Below are 12,092 nucleotides of genomic sequence, written 5' to 3'. Positions count from 1 at the left end.
GAGACTCTTATGTGCCACCAGGCCCCTTCACCATGCCCTCACCTCAGGACCGTGGGAGTTCAACAGGGAGCAACAGGGAGCCCCCAGGTAGTAAGCACCGAAGCATGAAGTAGCCAAAGCCATGATGAGACCCCACCCGAGGAAGCGGGGCCAGGCCAGGGGAGCCGGATGGTGTGGGGTCCAGGCTGTGACGTGGGTGGCTCTGAGGCTTCATGAAGAGGTTCCCTGTCCCCTCCATGGCCACCCAGCCCAGGGCCAGGGACAGGCCTGGGTTGAGGCCACCCCAATCCTCCTAGCATTGATTTACAGTCTTCATTCTCTGACCCCAGGCCCCTGCTTCACAATCTCTTTTGTCACTGTATTACCCTGGTATCTGCACATGGAGGCTGCATCCCTGACGACCCTGCATCTTGAAGCCTCTGAAGCTCTTTGGTTTTGCAATCGCAAATAAGCGTGGGCCCTTTCTGATAATTTTACAGGACATAGTACCTTAATACAGTGTGTACTATGTACCTAGTACCTTAATAGTACCTGGTAGACATAGTACGGCCAGCATGTGAGACCTGAAGAACACCTGATGGATAAGAATTAACAGACTGGTTAAATGTAAAGATGACCCCATTTGCAAAAGCTGCACATTGACTGTGGGAAAAACGTGAGCGAACCTCACGGGCACAGAGCGGTGCCAGTGAGGACCGTCTGCCAGGATACAACAGGGGCAACGCCGACTGCTTCAAGTGTCAGGAACCAAGTCTGAAGCAGTGTAGGTTTCCCATGGAGCGTTCCCCAGATGCGCTGTCCACACCGGGCCAATCGGCTCCACCCGGGGTCTCAGAGGCCAGTGGTCCCAAAAGTGGGGCCAGCTTACAAAGATGATCTGATGATGATCTCAATGTCCTTCCTCTCGTCTTCTCTCTCCTTTTTCTGCGCGTCTCTTCTTCTCTCCACCTCACCCCCCTCTCTTGTTCACGTGTCTCTCCACGCTTCTCAGGAGAAAGCCTGGTCGTGTGCAGTGAGTACAAGCAGGGTCAGTGAGTCATGGTTTTGCACCCCAGTCCTGCCATTTTCTGGCTGTGTGGCCTAGGGCGAGTCACGAACTCTCTGAGCCAAGGTTCCTCATTTGTAAAATGAGGTGCTAATAGTATGTCCCCTGAGGGGCAGTTGTGAAGCCTGGAGATAATATATGAAATACTTGATGGTCTTTGGGATACAGAGGTGCTCAGTATAAGGAGGCTATTGATATTATTACCTTCTCCCAATCTTCATTGTACTTTTATTATAGAGGCACTATATATGCCTTATAGAAAGTACGGAATCCAAGTAAAGATAAGAAAGTGAAAATACTTTCTTCCTGCTTCCACTGTCAGCACTTGAGTATATATCCTTTCAAATAGTCTCTGTGCCTTTATATGTGTGTGTGTGTGTGTGCTTTTTAACCAAAATAAGCATGTATATGCTTTTTTATTTTATGTTTTATTGTTTTTATTAAAGTATAGTCAATGTACAATATTATATTAGTTTCAGATGTACAACATATTGATTCGAGAAGACGTTACTCTGTCTTCACCATGATGAATGTAGTCACCGACTGTCACCATGCAATGTCATTACAATATTACTGACCATATTCCCTACGCTGTACTTTTCATCTCTGTGACTTATTTATTTTATAACTGCAAGTTTGTATCTTAATCCCCATCACCTATTTCACTCAGCTCCTCACCCGCCTTCCCTCTGGTAACCACCGGTTTGTTCTCTGCAGTTAAGAGTCTGGCTTTTTTGTTTTCTTGTTCATTTGTTCTGTTTTTCAGACTCCACACATAAATGAAATCATATGGTATCTGTCTTTCTCAGTGTGACTTATTTCACTGAGCATCATACCGTCTAGCTCTATCCATGTCACCAACAATGTGCACGTGCTCTTTTTTAACCAGCTGTTTTCAGTTAATGTTAATAAAAATTTCAAGTTCTATCATACCCCATCTATGATTTTCCTGGTTTGTCCAACCCAGGACCTGTGGTCTCTTAAATATCATTTAATCTAGCATAAGCATCTTTTCCTGCGTGACATGGAATTGTAGAGTTTGGGTTGTGGTCCTGCAGAAAGTCCTACCTTCTAGATTTATCCACTTGCTTCCTCCGGGAACTGTTTTCCTTGCTCCTCCCCATCCTCTGTGCTTCCTATAAACTAGAAGTTAGATCTAAGACCCGGTGGATTCAAGTTGTGTGTGGGGCCTAACAGAACACGAACTTCAACGTACATCACATCACGAGATACAGACTAGCTGGTTGAGACACCGCGACTCAGGCTAATGTTGGTCCTGGATTACGGTGGGGACTGCCAGATGCCTCCATCTTACATTTACAGTTTTCCTCTTTCAGCCAGAAAGTAACCCATTACTTTGACACTATACAAAAGTCCTTCTCTTCCTCCACCTCAAAAATTTTTTGATAATCCTAACCTGACTACTCGCAGGGTGACACAGAATTCAGGGGAGGGAAGGCCCAGCTGAGTGACTTTAAGGTTCTGACATTGTCATATCGCTAATGCCTCATCAGAGTGGAACTATGTCTTCCACTAGGAGTTCTATGGAGAGACTCCAGGAGCCCAGACTTCTTCCCGGGACTCTAGCCCTGGAGGGTGTCTGAGGACACTGGGGGGAACTCAAGGAGGAGCCCTCTCCTTAGCCAATGTTGCATTCTGGGGATTTCTGCTCCAGGTATCTGCAGCTGATGTGTCCCCTGCCTCCCCTCCCTCGCAGTGTGTGAGAGCTTCCGCTGTCCCCAAGTACAGTGTGGCATGGGCACTGCTCTGGTGGAGGTGTGGAGCCCAGACCGCTGCTGCCCCTACAAGTCCTGTGGTAAGTCCCTGGCCAGGGATGCCCTTCCCCAAAGGCAGGGATCCAGGGCCCCCGTGAAGAGTAAGGGAGGGGAGGAATGACCCACCACTGTCCCTCCAGAATCCCCAGATGGAAGCTGCCAAAATCACCTTCCTCGCCCTGCATCTGATCTCTGGGTGCTTAGCATTCCTATACCTTTTTCTCCCCAGGACAAAAGAAGGGAAAAATCAAGTTCCTTGTTCCCAAAAGGTTTTTCCTTCTAAAGCAAGTCTTTATTGCAGCTGTCTGTTAGTAAGCATGATTTTTGTTAAAATTTACCTCAGTGGCACCTGGGTGGCTCAGTTGGTTAAGTGTCTGACTCTTGATTTCGGCTCAGGTCGTGATCTCACGGTTTGTGAGTTCGAGGCCCATGTCGGGCTCTGTGCTGTTGCAGAGCCTGCTCGAGATCCGCTTTCTCTCTCCGCCCCTCCCCCCCAAATAAACAAACAAACAAACAAACAAAAATTACCTCAAACTCCTTTGGGAGCATCAATGATCAATAGTGAATACCAGTGAGCTTTATATAAAATGTTATTTAAAAAGAGTTGAGAAATTATTTTGCATTTATTTCACTGTCTTTTTCCAGGCCTGCAATGTAAGCTTCACGAGAGTAGAGATTTTAGTCTATTTTACTCATTGTGTTGTCCCCAGAGCACAGAAAAGCCTCAACATATAGTAAACATGACTGAGTGACCCGGGAGAGCGTTTCACAGGCACTGTGAGCTCTCCTTACCTTGAAGCTCGAGCTGACGTGGTGTCTGTTAAGTTTGCTAGTGGGGCCACAGCAGTCTTCCAACAGGACGTGCCCCTGGTCAGAAGTTCCGCCCTTGATGCGTTCCCTCCTGGAGAGGCTCCACATCTGCTCTAGAAAGGGTTTTCAGGAGGATGGGGCAGGATGAAGCCCAGATGACAAAGGACACCTGTGATTGGTCTGTCGGCCTGTTTCTCCTCACCCGCCTCTGGTGGAGCTTAGGACCCATCACTGCCCCACCTGCCCTACCAGGAAAGCCGCAGCCCCCATGCTGGGCCAGGCTGGAGGGAAGCTGAGATTTTGGCTTCTTCCCCCCAGTCCCTATCCCAATTGGGCTTGAGTCTGTGCCAGAGGAGGGGCTGTGCCAGAGTGAGCGGCGTGGAGGCCTGGGGAAACTTCCACCTGGACGTCTCCAGTGAGACAGGTCCTGGCCCCTCCTGTTTTTCAGAGTGTGACTGCGACACAATCCCGGTGCCCCGGTGCCACCTGGTATGGAGACCCTGCTCCTCCCCGCCGTCTATGACCTGCCTCCCCCTTTCCTTTCCACTCTTTCCCATCCCCTGGAGACCCTATTCCTTTAATGTAGTGCAAAGAGCCGTGGATCACAAGTTGGCATTCTTGTCCTAAGCTCTGCCCTCTGAGCCCAGTGTCCTCATTTATAGAGTGGGCGTGAGGATGCTTCAGCATTGTGATGAGCAAGTACAATGATGATGGTGGGGATGGTGGGGATGGTGAGGATGAAGATGATGAAGGTGATGATACTTTTTACGGCAGCTCATGCTTATTGAGAGCTAACTATATGTCAGGAACGTTCCTGGGCCTTGTGTATATAGTGTCATACCAACAAGGTTGATTCCACGATGAGCTCAGTGATACAGACAAGGAAGCTAAGGTTCAGATCGTGAAGCTAGTAAATCACAGTCAGGATTAGAACCCAGGAAATCTGACTCCAGAGGCCATGCCCTTAACCACCAGACCGCACAGCCACTGAGGGAAGGGAAAATACTGTAAGAAACGTGAAGTTATGTTTAAAGTTTTTTCACAATTTTCTAGATTTTATATATTCTCCTCACCCCCTACCCCCCAGCACGCATTTCCTCTCATTTTCTCCCCCACTCCTCCCTCCTCCCTTCAACTGGTGAAGGAGGAAGGGAGATAGTATGAGCCAAGCTGGGTTCTTGGCTGGAAGCCATGCAATGGTCCCTCCCTGATGCGGCCCGTGGGTTCTTGGGATGAAAGGAGAGGCCTAAGTCCCTGAAGAAGACGTCGGGGAGTGATCCTCAGTGGGGAAGCCATACTGGGAATTTCTCCCTTGGCTGGGGAGTGACTGAGCTTGCCGGAGCTTGCCAGCCCCTCCCCACCCACCGCGAGGAGGCAGCTGATAGAGACAAGGGCCCCGGTGGCAGACTGCTCCCAAGGGCAGGGCTGGGCTTCCCCAGCGTGGGGTGCTGACTGCCTCTGCCCCACCCAGTGGGAGAAGTCCCAGCTGGACGAGGAGTTCCTGCACAGCATGGAGAACGTGTGTGGATGCGCCAAATACGAGTGCGGTGAGTGGGGAAGGGAAGCCCATGGGGTAGAGCCAGGCTGGGCCTGATGTGCGTGCTGGGTTCCGGTGACTATTGCCATCCTGCACGCCCAACCAGTGAAGGCCCCCGTGTGCCTGAGCCGTGAGCTGGGGGTGATGCTGCCGGGCCAGACCGTGGTGGAACTCTCGGCCGATGGCGTGTGCCACACCTCCCGCTGCACTGACGTGCTCGACCCTCTTACCAGCTTCTACCAAATCAACACCACCTCTGTGCTGTGTGATGTGCACTGTGAGGCGGTAGGTGCGGGGCAGGATGGGGGTGGGCAGGGGCAGCGGCTGCCCTGGGTGATCCCTGGTGCTCCAGGAATCAGAGGAGTCTCAAGGTTTCTAGACAAGTCTGAAGAGGAGACATGGTGCAGGCAGGGGACCCTTCAGAGACCTCTGTAGAAAGTGCTGAGAACGGGCGGGGTTGGGAGAGGCCAGGAGGGGAACGGCAGGAGTGAAGGTCTGGTAAGGGTGAGTATTTGACAGAAGACGTATTGATGAAGCACCTACTTACGACTGGTACATTCCCTATTGCTTTGGTTTGTGTGTTTGTGTTGTTACCCTTTGTTGCACTTCTGCACACCCAGTATCTAAGATAGCGACTGGCTTCTAGTAAAAGCTAAAAGGGGCTGGCATTATTCCCATTTGTCAGATGAGAAAGATGAGGTTTAGGGAGGTCCGGTCATTTGTACAAATTCCCACAGGGACCGGGACTCAGACTGAGGTCTGCGTGGAAACAAAACCAGCACCCTTAATCACCAGCAGTGCTGTCTTTGAAAGGGGTGGAAATGCCCTTCGTCAACTGGGAATGGGTCTAGGAATTGCTGTAAAGGAGGCTTAAGGGATGACCTTCCTGTCTGAAATAAGAGGCTGGGAGCGAGCTCCCTTTCTGAGCATCTACAAGGGGGCTTCTCTGGGCTTGGGGCTCAGAGACCATCAGACAGTAGGAAAGCAGGAGGGTGGAGGTGGGCACATGGCTGAGGTCCCTCTGGTCCCGCCCTGTCCTGCAGAATCAGGAGTACGAGCATCCACGGGACCTAGCCGCCTGCTGTGGCTCCTGTAGGAACGTGTCCTGCCTGTTCACTTTCCCCAACGGCACCACCTCCCTGTTCTTGGTATGCAGCCCCTTAACCACCCACCTGGGAGGGCATCCCAGGAAGCAACCGGGGCTCGGGGCTAGGCACAGACAGGGTCCTGGGCAGTACCTGTGCCCAAGAGCTGTGCCGTGTCTGTTCACTCAGACCATCTAGCCACCCAGTCCCATTGTCCACCTCTGTGCCCTCCAGCCTGGGGCGTCCTGGATCGCAAACTGTACCCGCCATCACTGTGGCAACACGCCCCTGGGCGCTGTGCTTGTCCGCTCACCCATCAGCTGCCCGCCACTCAACGAGACCGAGTGTGCCAAGGTCAGTGCCAGACTTCTCCCCTCACAGCATGGCCTGAAGCCAGGGGTATCGCCTGTCTTACTGGCGGGGGGCGTTGCAGGGTGGGGGGCTCCTGTGTGCGGAAGTGAGGGAAGAGGGGTTCCCTGGAGGCCGTACCTGCCCTGCCACCCCAGCTCCACATCTCTCCGTGTTCCTGCTCTGACCGCGTCACACCCCACATCCTCATACATCACACACACAGCTGCACACGGATGTATGCAAACATACATCCTCACATGTTCTGAGACGTCACATACACGCCATGCAGGTGCACAGTTCAGTCCTCTGATGCTCTAATGACACTACCACTAGCCAAAACAGCACTGGCAGGGACAGCTGTCACTAAGGGCACATACCTCAAGGAAAAGGATTTCTGGAGGGTTTGGTTATTGTTAAATGAGGAAGGTTCCTGAGATTGATACTGGACATTGAAAGGTTTCTGATCTTAAAAACAAGTACACACGCTCCCAGTCACACACACTCGCATTACAAAACCACACATGTATATGTTCACAAAATCACATGCATGTGCTCACACACACAATACTTATTTACAAAGAACTGTCACATCATTGTTTTATCCATTTCATAATAGAGGAGGAGGGCTATAAGGGATAACTGCACCCATTTTAAGGGTGGGAAAACGGAGCCCAGAGGAAAAGGATGACTTATCCAGGGCTGGGATGGAGCCCAGGCCACTGACCCAAATGGGTCAGCCCCTGCATCGCTCCCCTCCCGGACCCTCTGTGCAGGAAGCACTAATGTGGGCACAGGGTGGGGCAGGAGGGAAGCCGCCACTGGAAAGATGGGAGGATCTCACCATCTTAACCCAGCCTCCGGTCTTACTGGGGCCACTGGCAGCTTTTGTGCCAGTGGCCCAGCCAGTCAGGTTAGTCCCTGTGGCTCTCCCATGGCCAGCCCAGGGGCGCCTTCTCCCTCTGGCCAGGGCCTGATGGACGGCAGGGCCTGGCACACCTGCCCTGGGGCATCTTGGGAGGAAAAGCTGAGTCAAGGCTCTTGTGCCTTTTCTGCCTTTTGCTGGGATCTTGGCTTCTGGCCTGGGATGGGCTCTCCCACTCACCTCCCCTCCTCTCCCTCTAGGTTGGGGGCTCAGTGGTACCTTCCTTGGAAGGATGCTGCAGGACATGTGAGTGAGCACGGTGGAGGCCCAGGGGTGAGGTCTCTGGTTGGGGGACAGGGTATCCTGTCAGGGCTCAGAGGGCCGGGTTCCTGGCCTGGCACCTCCAGTGCTAGTTCTTCGGGGGTTTAGATGAAGGGATCACACCGCTACCATGGGGCTCACGGCACTGGCACAGATATGCGGGTGGGCAGAGCCCATGCTCCTGTCCCTGTCCCAACAAAACGCCTTTACTTCTTGATGGAGACAGGGGACATTGGGCTATTGAGTCCAGGAGGTCAGAGATTCATCAGCTGTTCTGCCTCCTCCTGCCCCTGCCAAGATCCCCAGCCCAGAAGCCCCCCAGGTGAATTCTCCTTGTGGTCAGGAGCCCTGTCTCAGAGATTCCCCCCGGGGGGGGAATTCAGGCCCACAGGGTCGCTGTCTCAGTCCGAGTGACCTGGACTCACACCTGGCCCCTGGAACCTGCAGCCCGAGCCACATAAGCGTGCACATTCTAGTCAGCTTTAGGACCTTTGTCTACACGCCTCCCCTCTCCCTAGGGTCCTCAGACTGTCCTTTGGAGGGATGTAGAATTTGACACCCTTTTGTGTCCACCTCACATACTTCAAGGAAGCTGGGCTCAGTGCCTCATTGGCTGATCTCCGACCCGCAACTCATGTTCCCTGAATATTCCATGTGCTCCCGTGTGACCTACGACCCGTGTCCCTCTCCCCAGGTTCCCCGGGGACCCTGTTTCCTGTGGTCCCCGTTAGCCCCGCCTCTCCTCCACGGGTTAGTGTCCACTGCCACCCAGGTACTCCTCTCGGAAACCCACAGGACTGAGGCATGCAGCCACGTTGCTATTCCCAACAACGTTCCTTCTGCTAGGTGGCCCCAGCTCTGGGGGTGGGGGAGGGGAGGGCGGGGCCTCTGCTCCCTGCCTCTGGCAAAGGCCTTTCTCGGCCAACAGTGCATGCTGGGTAGCGAGCCTCATCCCTTGGGCTTGCGTGGGAATGCTTCAGCGGTTCCCCCTCTCCTGGACCCATCAATGCCGAATGCCACTACCACTTTGCTCCCGCTTGTCACTCAGCTGGCCTTGGTCTGGGACCCCGAGGGCCCTGGCCGGGACAGCCCTTGGTCCTCTTGCCTCCTGGAAACAGGGAAGGAGGAAAAAGTGAACTTAGCTCTGGCCAGGAGTCCTGCACTGGGATGATAGGAAACCCACTGTGGTGAGGCCAAGAGGCCACAAGAAAGGATTCCACCCTGTTTCTGGCAGGCACCCTTAGTGACAGAGGGAGCCCATGCATCAGACAAATATTTATTGAGCATCAATATGCCAGGCCCTGTTTTAGGCACTGCAGACACAGCATAAATAAAGCTTTATGGAGCTGATGTTGTAGTGGGAGAGCCCCGCATAATAAGTCAAATATATATGATGGATGCATCCGGTTTTATGGGGGTTGAAACTTATGCAACTTGGGGGGCCTCATAAGAGAAAGAACACAAACTTACAAGTCCTGTATCAGGGTGTGAAAGCGAGTATTCATTGAGAATGAGAAAAGAACCCACAAGTTGTGGAAGGGGCCGTTCAAAGGAAGGCCCAAAGCTTCCGTTTCCCCAGCATACTGGGGACATGATGGTGACAGTGCCCCAGACAGAAATAAGGCAAGGGAGGGGGCAGGGAGGGAGCACAGGGTGGAGGGAGGGTGGGCGTTATAGTTTCAGGAGTGGTGAAGGAAGGGCCCAAGGGTGAGCTATTTGAGCCAGTGAGGGCAGGAATGGCCCTGAGCTCGCTTGTCTGTGGGAGGCGTGGTCCAGGCAGAGGAACCTGCTTATCACTTTCCACCTCTGTGACAACTGTGTGAAGTGGGCAAATCCCTGGCCCTGTCTGATGGATAAAGGAAACCCAGTGAGCCTGAGGCGTGCAAGCATCTGCTCGGGACTGGAGTTTCCAGACATCCAGGAAACTGCAGATTCTTTACCCAGAAGCCCTCTCAGAGTCAGAATGCTGAAGCTGAGCCAGAGGCACAAGGGGAGTCGGGGGTGGGGGGCATGGCCAGGGTCACGGGCAAGGATTAGAGATAGGCTTTGGGGGTGGGGTGGGGAAGCAGCCCACCTCGTCTCCAGATCCTCCTCCTCCCTGGCCAAGAGCCCTTGAGGCCATCCGGACATCGTTCCTTTTCTCCCCTGCCCTAGCCATCTCCACATCTTTCCAGGGCACTGAGTTAGAAGGCTTTCTCTTTGCTGGCGAGGGGCTCTAATGCATGGGCACTAACACCAGTAGAGAGACCCTCTAGCATGACACTAACTGCCCCAGTCTGGCCCATCCTGCTGCCCCCCTGCCAGCACTTCTCAGCCATAGCTGCCTCACCCAGCCTGTCCCCCCAGGTAAAGAGGATGGGCGCTCCTGCAAGAAGGTGACCATCCGTATGACCATCCGAAAGAATGAATGCAGGAGCAACACCCCTGTGAGTGTCGCCCGAGTGGTGGTGGGAGGAGGTTGGGGGGGGCGGGGCTACACCGTGGGCCTCACTGGCCTGCCTGTCTCCAGGTGAACCTCGTGTCCTGCGACGGGAGATGCCCATCCGCCAGCATCTACAACTACAACATCAACACCTACGCCCGCTTCTGCAAGTGCTGCCGGGAGGTGGGCCTGCAGCGCCGCTCCGTGCAGCTCTTCTGCGCCACCAACGCCACCTGGGTGCCCTACACAGTGCAGGAGCCCACCGACTGCGCCTGCCAGTGGTCCTGAGACCTGGGGGCTGGCTGGCCCAGTGTGCAGGGGGAAGCTCCTGGGGAGTAGAGAGCTGGTATGTGCTGAGCATGGCATGCCAGGCAGAGGCACAGAACATGATTACACCCATACTGGCTCTTTCTCTGGCCTCCCTCTCCTGCATACAGGGAAAGTGCCACACCCGAGGGGTCAGGGAACTCAGCTCTGTCCTTGGCTGAGGTTTGGAATGGGCCCTAGACTGGGGGCACCAGCCCCTGCATGGATGTGGGAATCCATGACTCTGGCTACAAGTGGAGAGGGGGGAATGCTTTCCTGAGAAGGAAGGACCAGAGCTAGACCCAGGACCACGTGCAGGGCCAGGATGTGGTGGCCCATTCTCTCTTTTGGCCCTTTCTACCAGGGAAGAACCACAGACACAGTAAAAGGAAGGGAGGCTTTAATTGCAACACACAGGCCTGTGAGTAGCTGCCCAGGAGGACTTCCCAGAAGCATAGAGGGTGGGTTCCCAGGCCAGGGTCCTCTCAGCAGTGTTGTGAGGCCAGGCCCAGAGACCGGGAGGGGGCTTGGTGACCCTCAAGTCCCCTATAGCCCCAAGAGGGATGCCCCCGTATTCTGTTGTTGACACTGTGGTTCAGGAAAGGATTTAGGAGAACAGACCCATGCCTGCTCTATACGTATCCCCCACAGCCAGACTTCCTGGAGGTGAGCTGGCTCTTGCGAGGTGGGGGCAGGATCCTTGGTTATTTAATGGTAACTTCAGCCTGCAAGGGCAGTGCCTGGCTTTGCAATGTGCCTTCTCTCCAAGGACGTAGTAGAGTTGGTCTCTGGAGGGGCCTGACTGTGAGTTTTGTGGCTCAGCCAATTCCTAGCTCTATGCATCATGGGACTGTTTAGCAGGAGAGCGTCTATCTGTGGAAAATGCAAGCCCTACATACAGCTGATCTCCCAGAACCTTGTCTCTGAACCAGAGTGTCCTTCTTAAAGCCAGGTCTAGGGTCCCCTTCACACCCCACTCTGTAGGCCACCTCCCTATGCCACTGTGTGCTGCTGGGTCCAGGCCAGGATGCTCAGGCCCCAGCAGTGATCTGGTATGTCTGGGGATATGTGGCTGCCCTAGTGTCCCTAGGTTTGGGGATAGAGGCCTGTGCCAAGATGGTCCCCAACTGTTCCTGCAGCCTCTTTGTTCTTGTATCTGTATTCTGGTTCTAGATCCAATAAACCACGGAAAGATATCAGGCCTCTGAGCATCTCTGGATTATTTGCTTTGAATCTGAAGGAGTTTCAGCTGTGAAGAAAAGACTCTATTTTATGGCCCTGAAGGTCACCCCACCTTGTCCTGCCCCACCTGTGCCCAGCACTGTGCCCCCCTCAGCACCTGCCCTGCCCCCACTGTGTACTCCTGGGGGCCTCACTCCTGATGGTCACACCCACCCCTGGAATCACATGTTTCTGCCTCTTTACCTCACCTTCACTTCCACCCAGGCATCCCTCCTGCCTGCTCCTCCTGGAAGCCAGCCTCCTACTCCAGCCCTTTGGCCAAATATCCCAGTCCTGATCCCCCAGCTGCCTCCTGGGAAACCAACTCTTTTAGATTCAGACATTTTAGTGTAAGAT

At 53.7% G+C, this 12,092-nt stretch overlaps 1 protein-coding gene across 1 annotated transcript in view; it reads left to right on the top strand.

The window, feature by feature from the left end:
• OTOG (otogelin) overlaps positions 1–11,713 on the top strand; it is a 91,364-nt gene extending 79,651 nt beyond the window's left edge. The window contains exons 48-56 of the mRNA XM_086677849.1: positions 2,763–2,861; positions 4,079–4,119; positions 5,102–5,177; positions 5,274–5,452; positions 6,211–6,315; positions 6,487–6,606; positions 7,726–7,771; positions 10,133–10,212; positions 10,296–11,713. Coding sequence (XP_086533975.1) covers positions 2,763–2,861; positions 4,079–4,119; positions 5,102–5,177; positions 5,274–5,452; positions 6,211–6,315; positions 6,487–6,606; positions 7,726–7,771; positions 10,133–10,212; positions 10,296–10,496 — 947 coding nt within the window. The 3' untranslated portion in view covers positions 10,497–11,713. The remainder of the gene's footprint in view (positions 1–2,762; positions 2,862–4,078; positions 4,120–5,101; positions 5,178–5,273; positions 5,453–6,210; positions 6,316–6,486; positions 6,607–7,725; positions 7,772–10,132; positions 10,213–10,295) is intronic.
• Positions 11,714–12,092: the final 379 nt, after the last annotated feature.

The sequence above is a fragment of the Puma concolor genome, chromosome D1 (assembly GCF_028749965.1).
Source record: "Puma concolor isolate L17-30 chromosome D1, mPumCon1.1.hap2, whole genome shotgun sequence".
NCBI lineage: Eukaryota > Metazoa > Chordata > Mammalia > Carnivora > Felidae > Puma > Puma concolor.
This window is presented reverse-complemented; position numbering and strand designations above follow the sequence as displayed.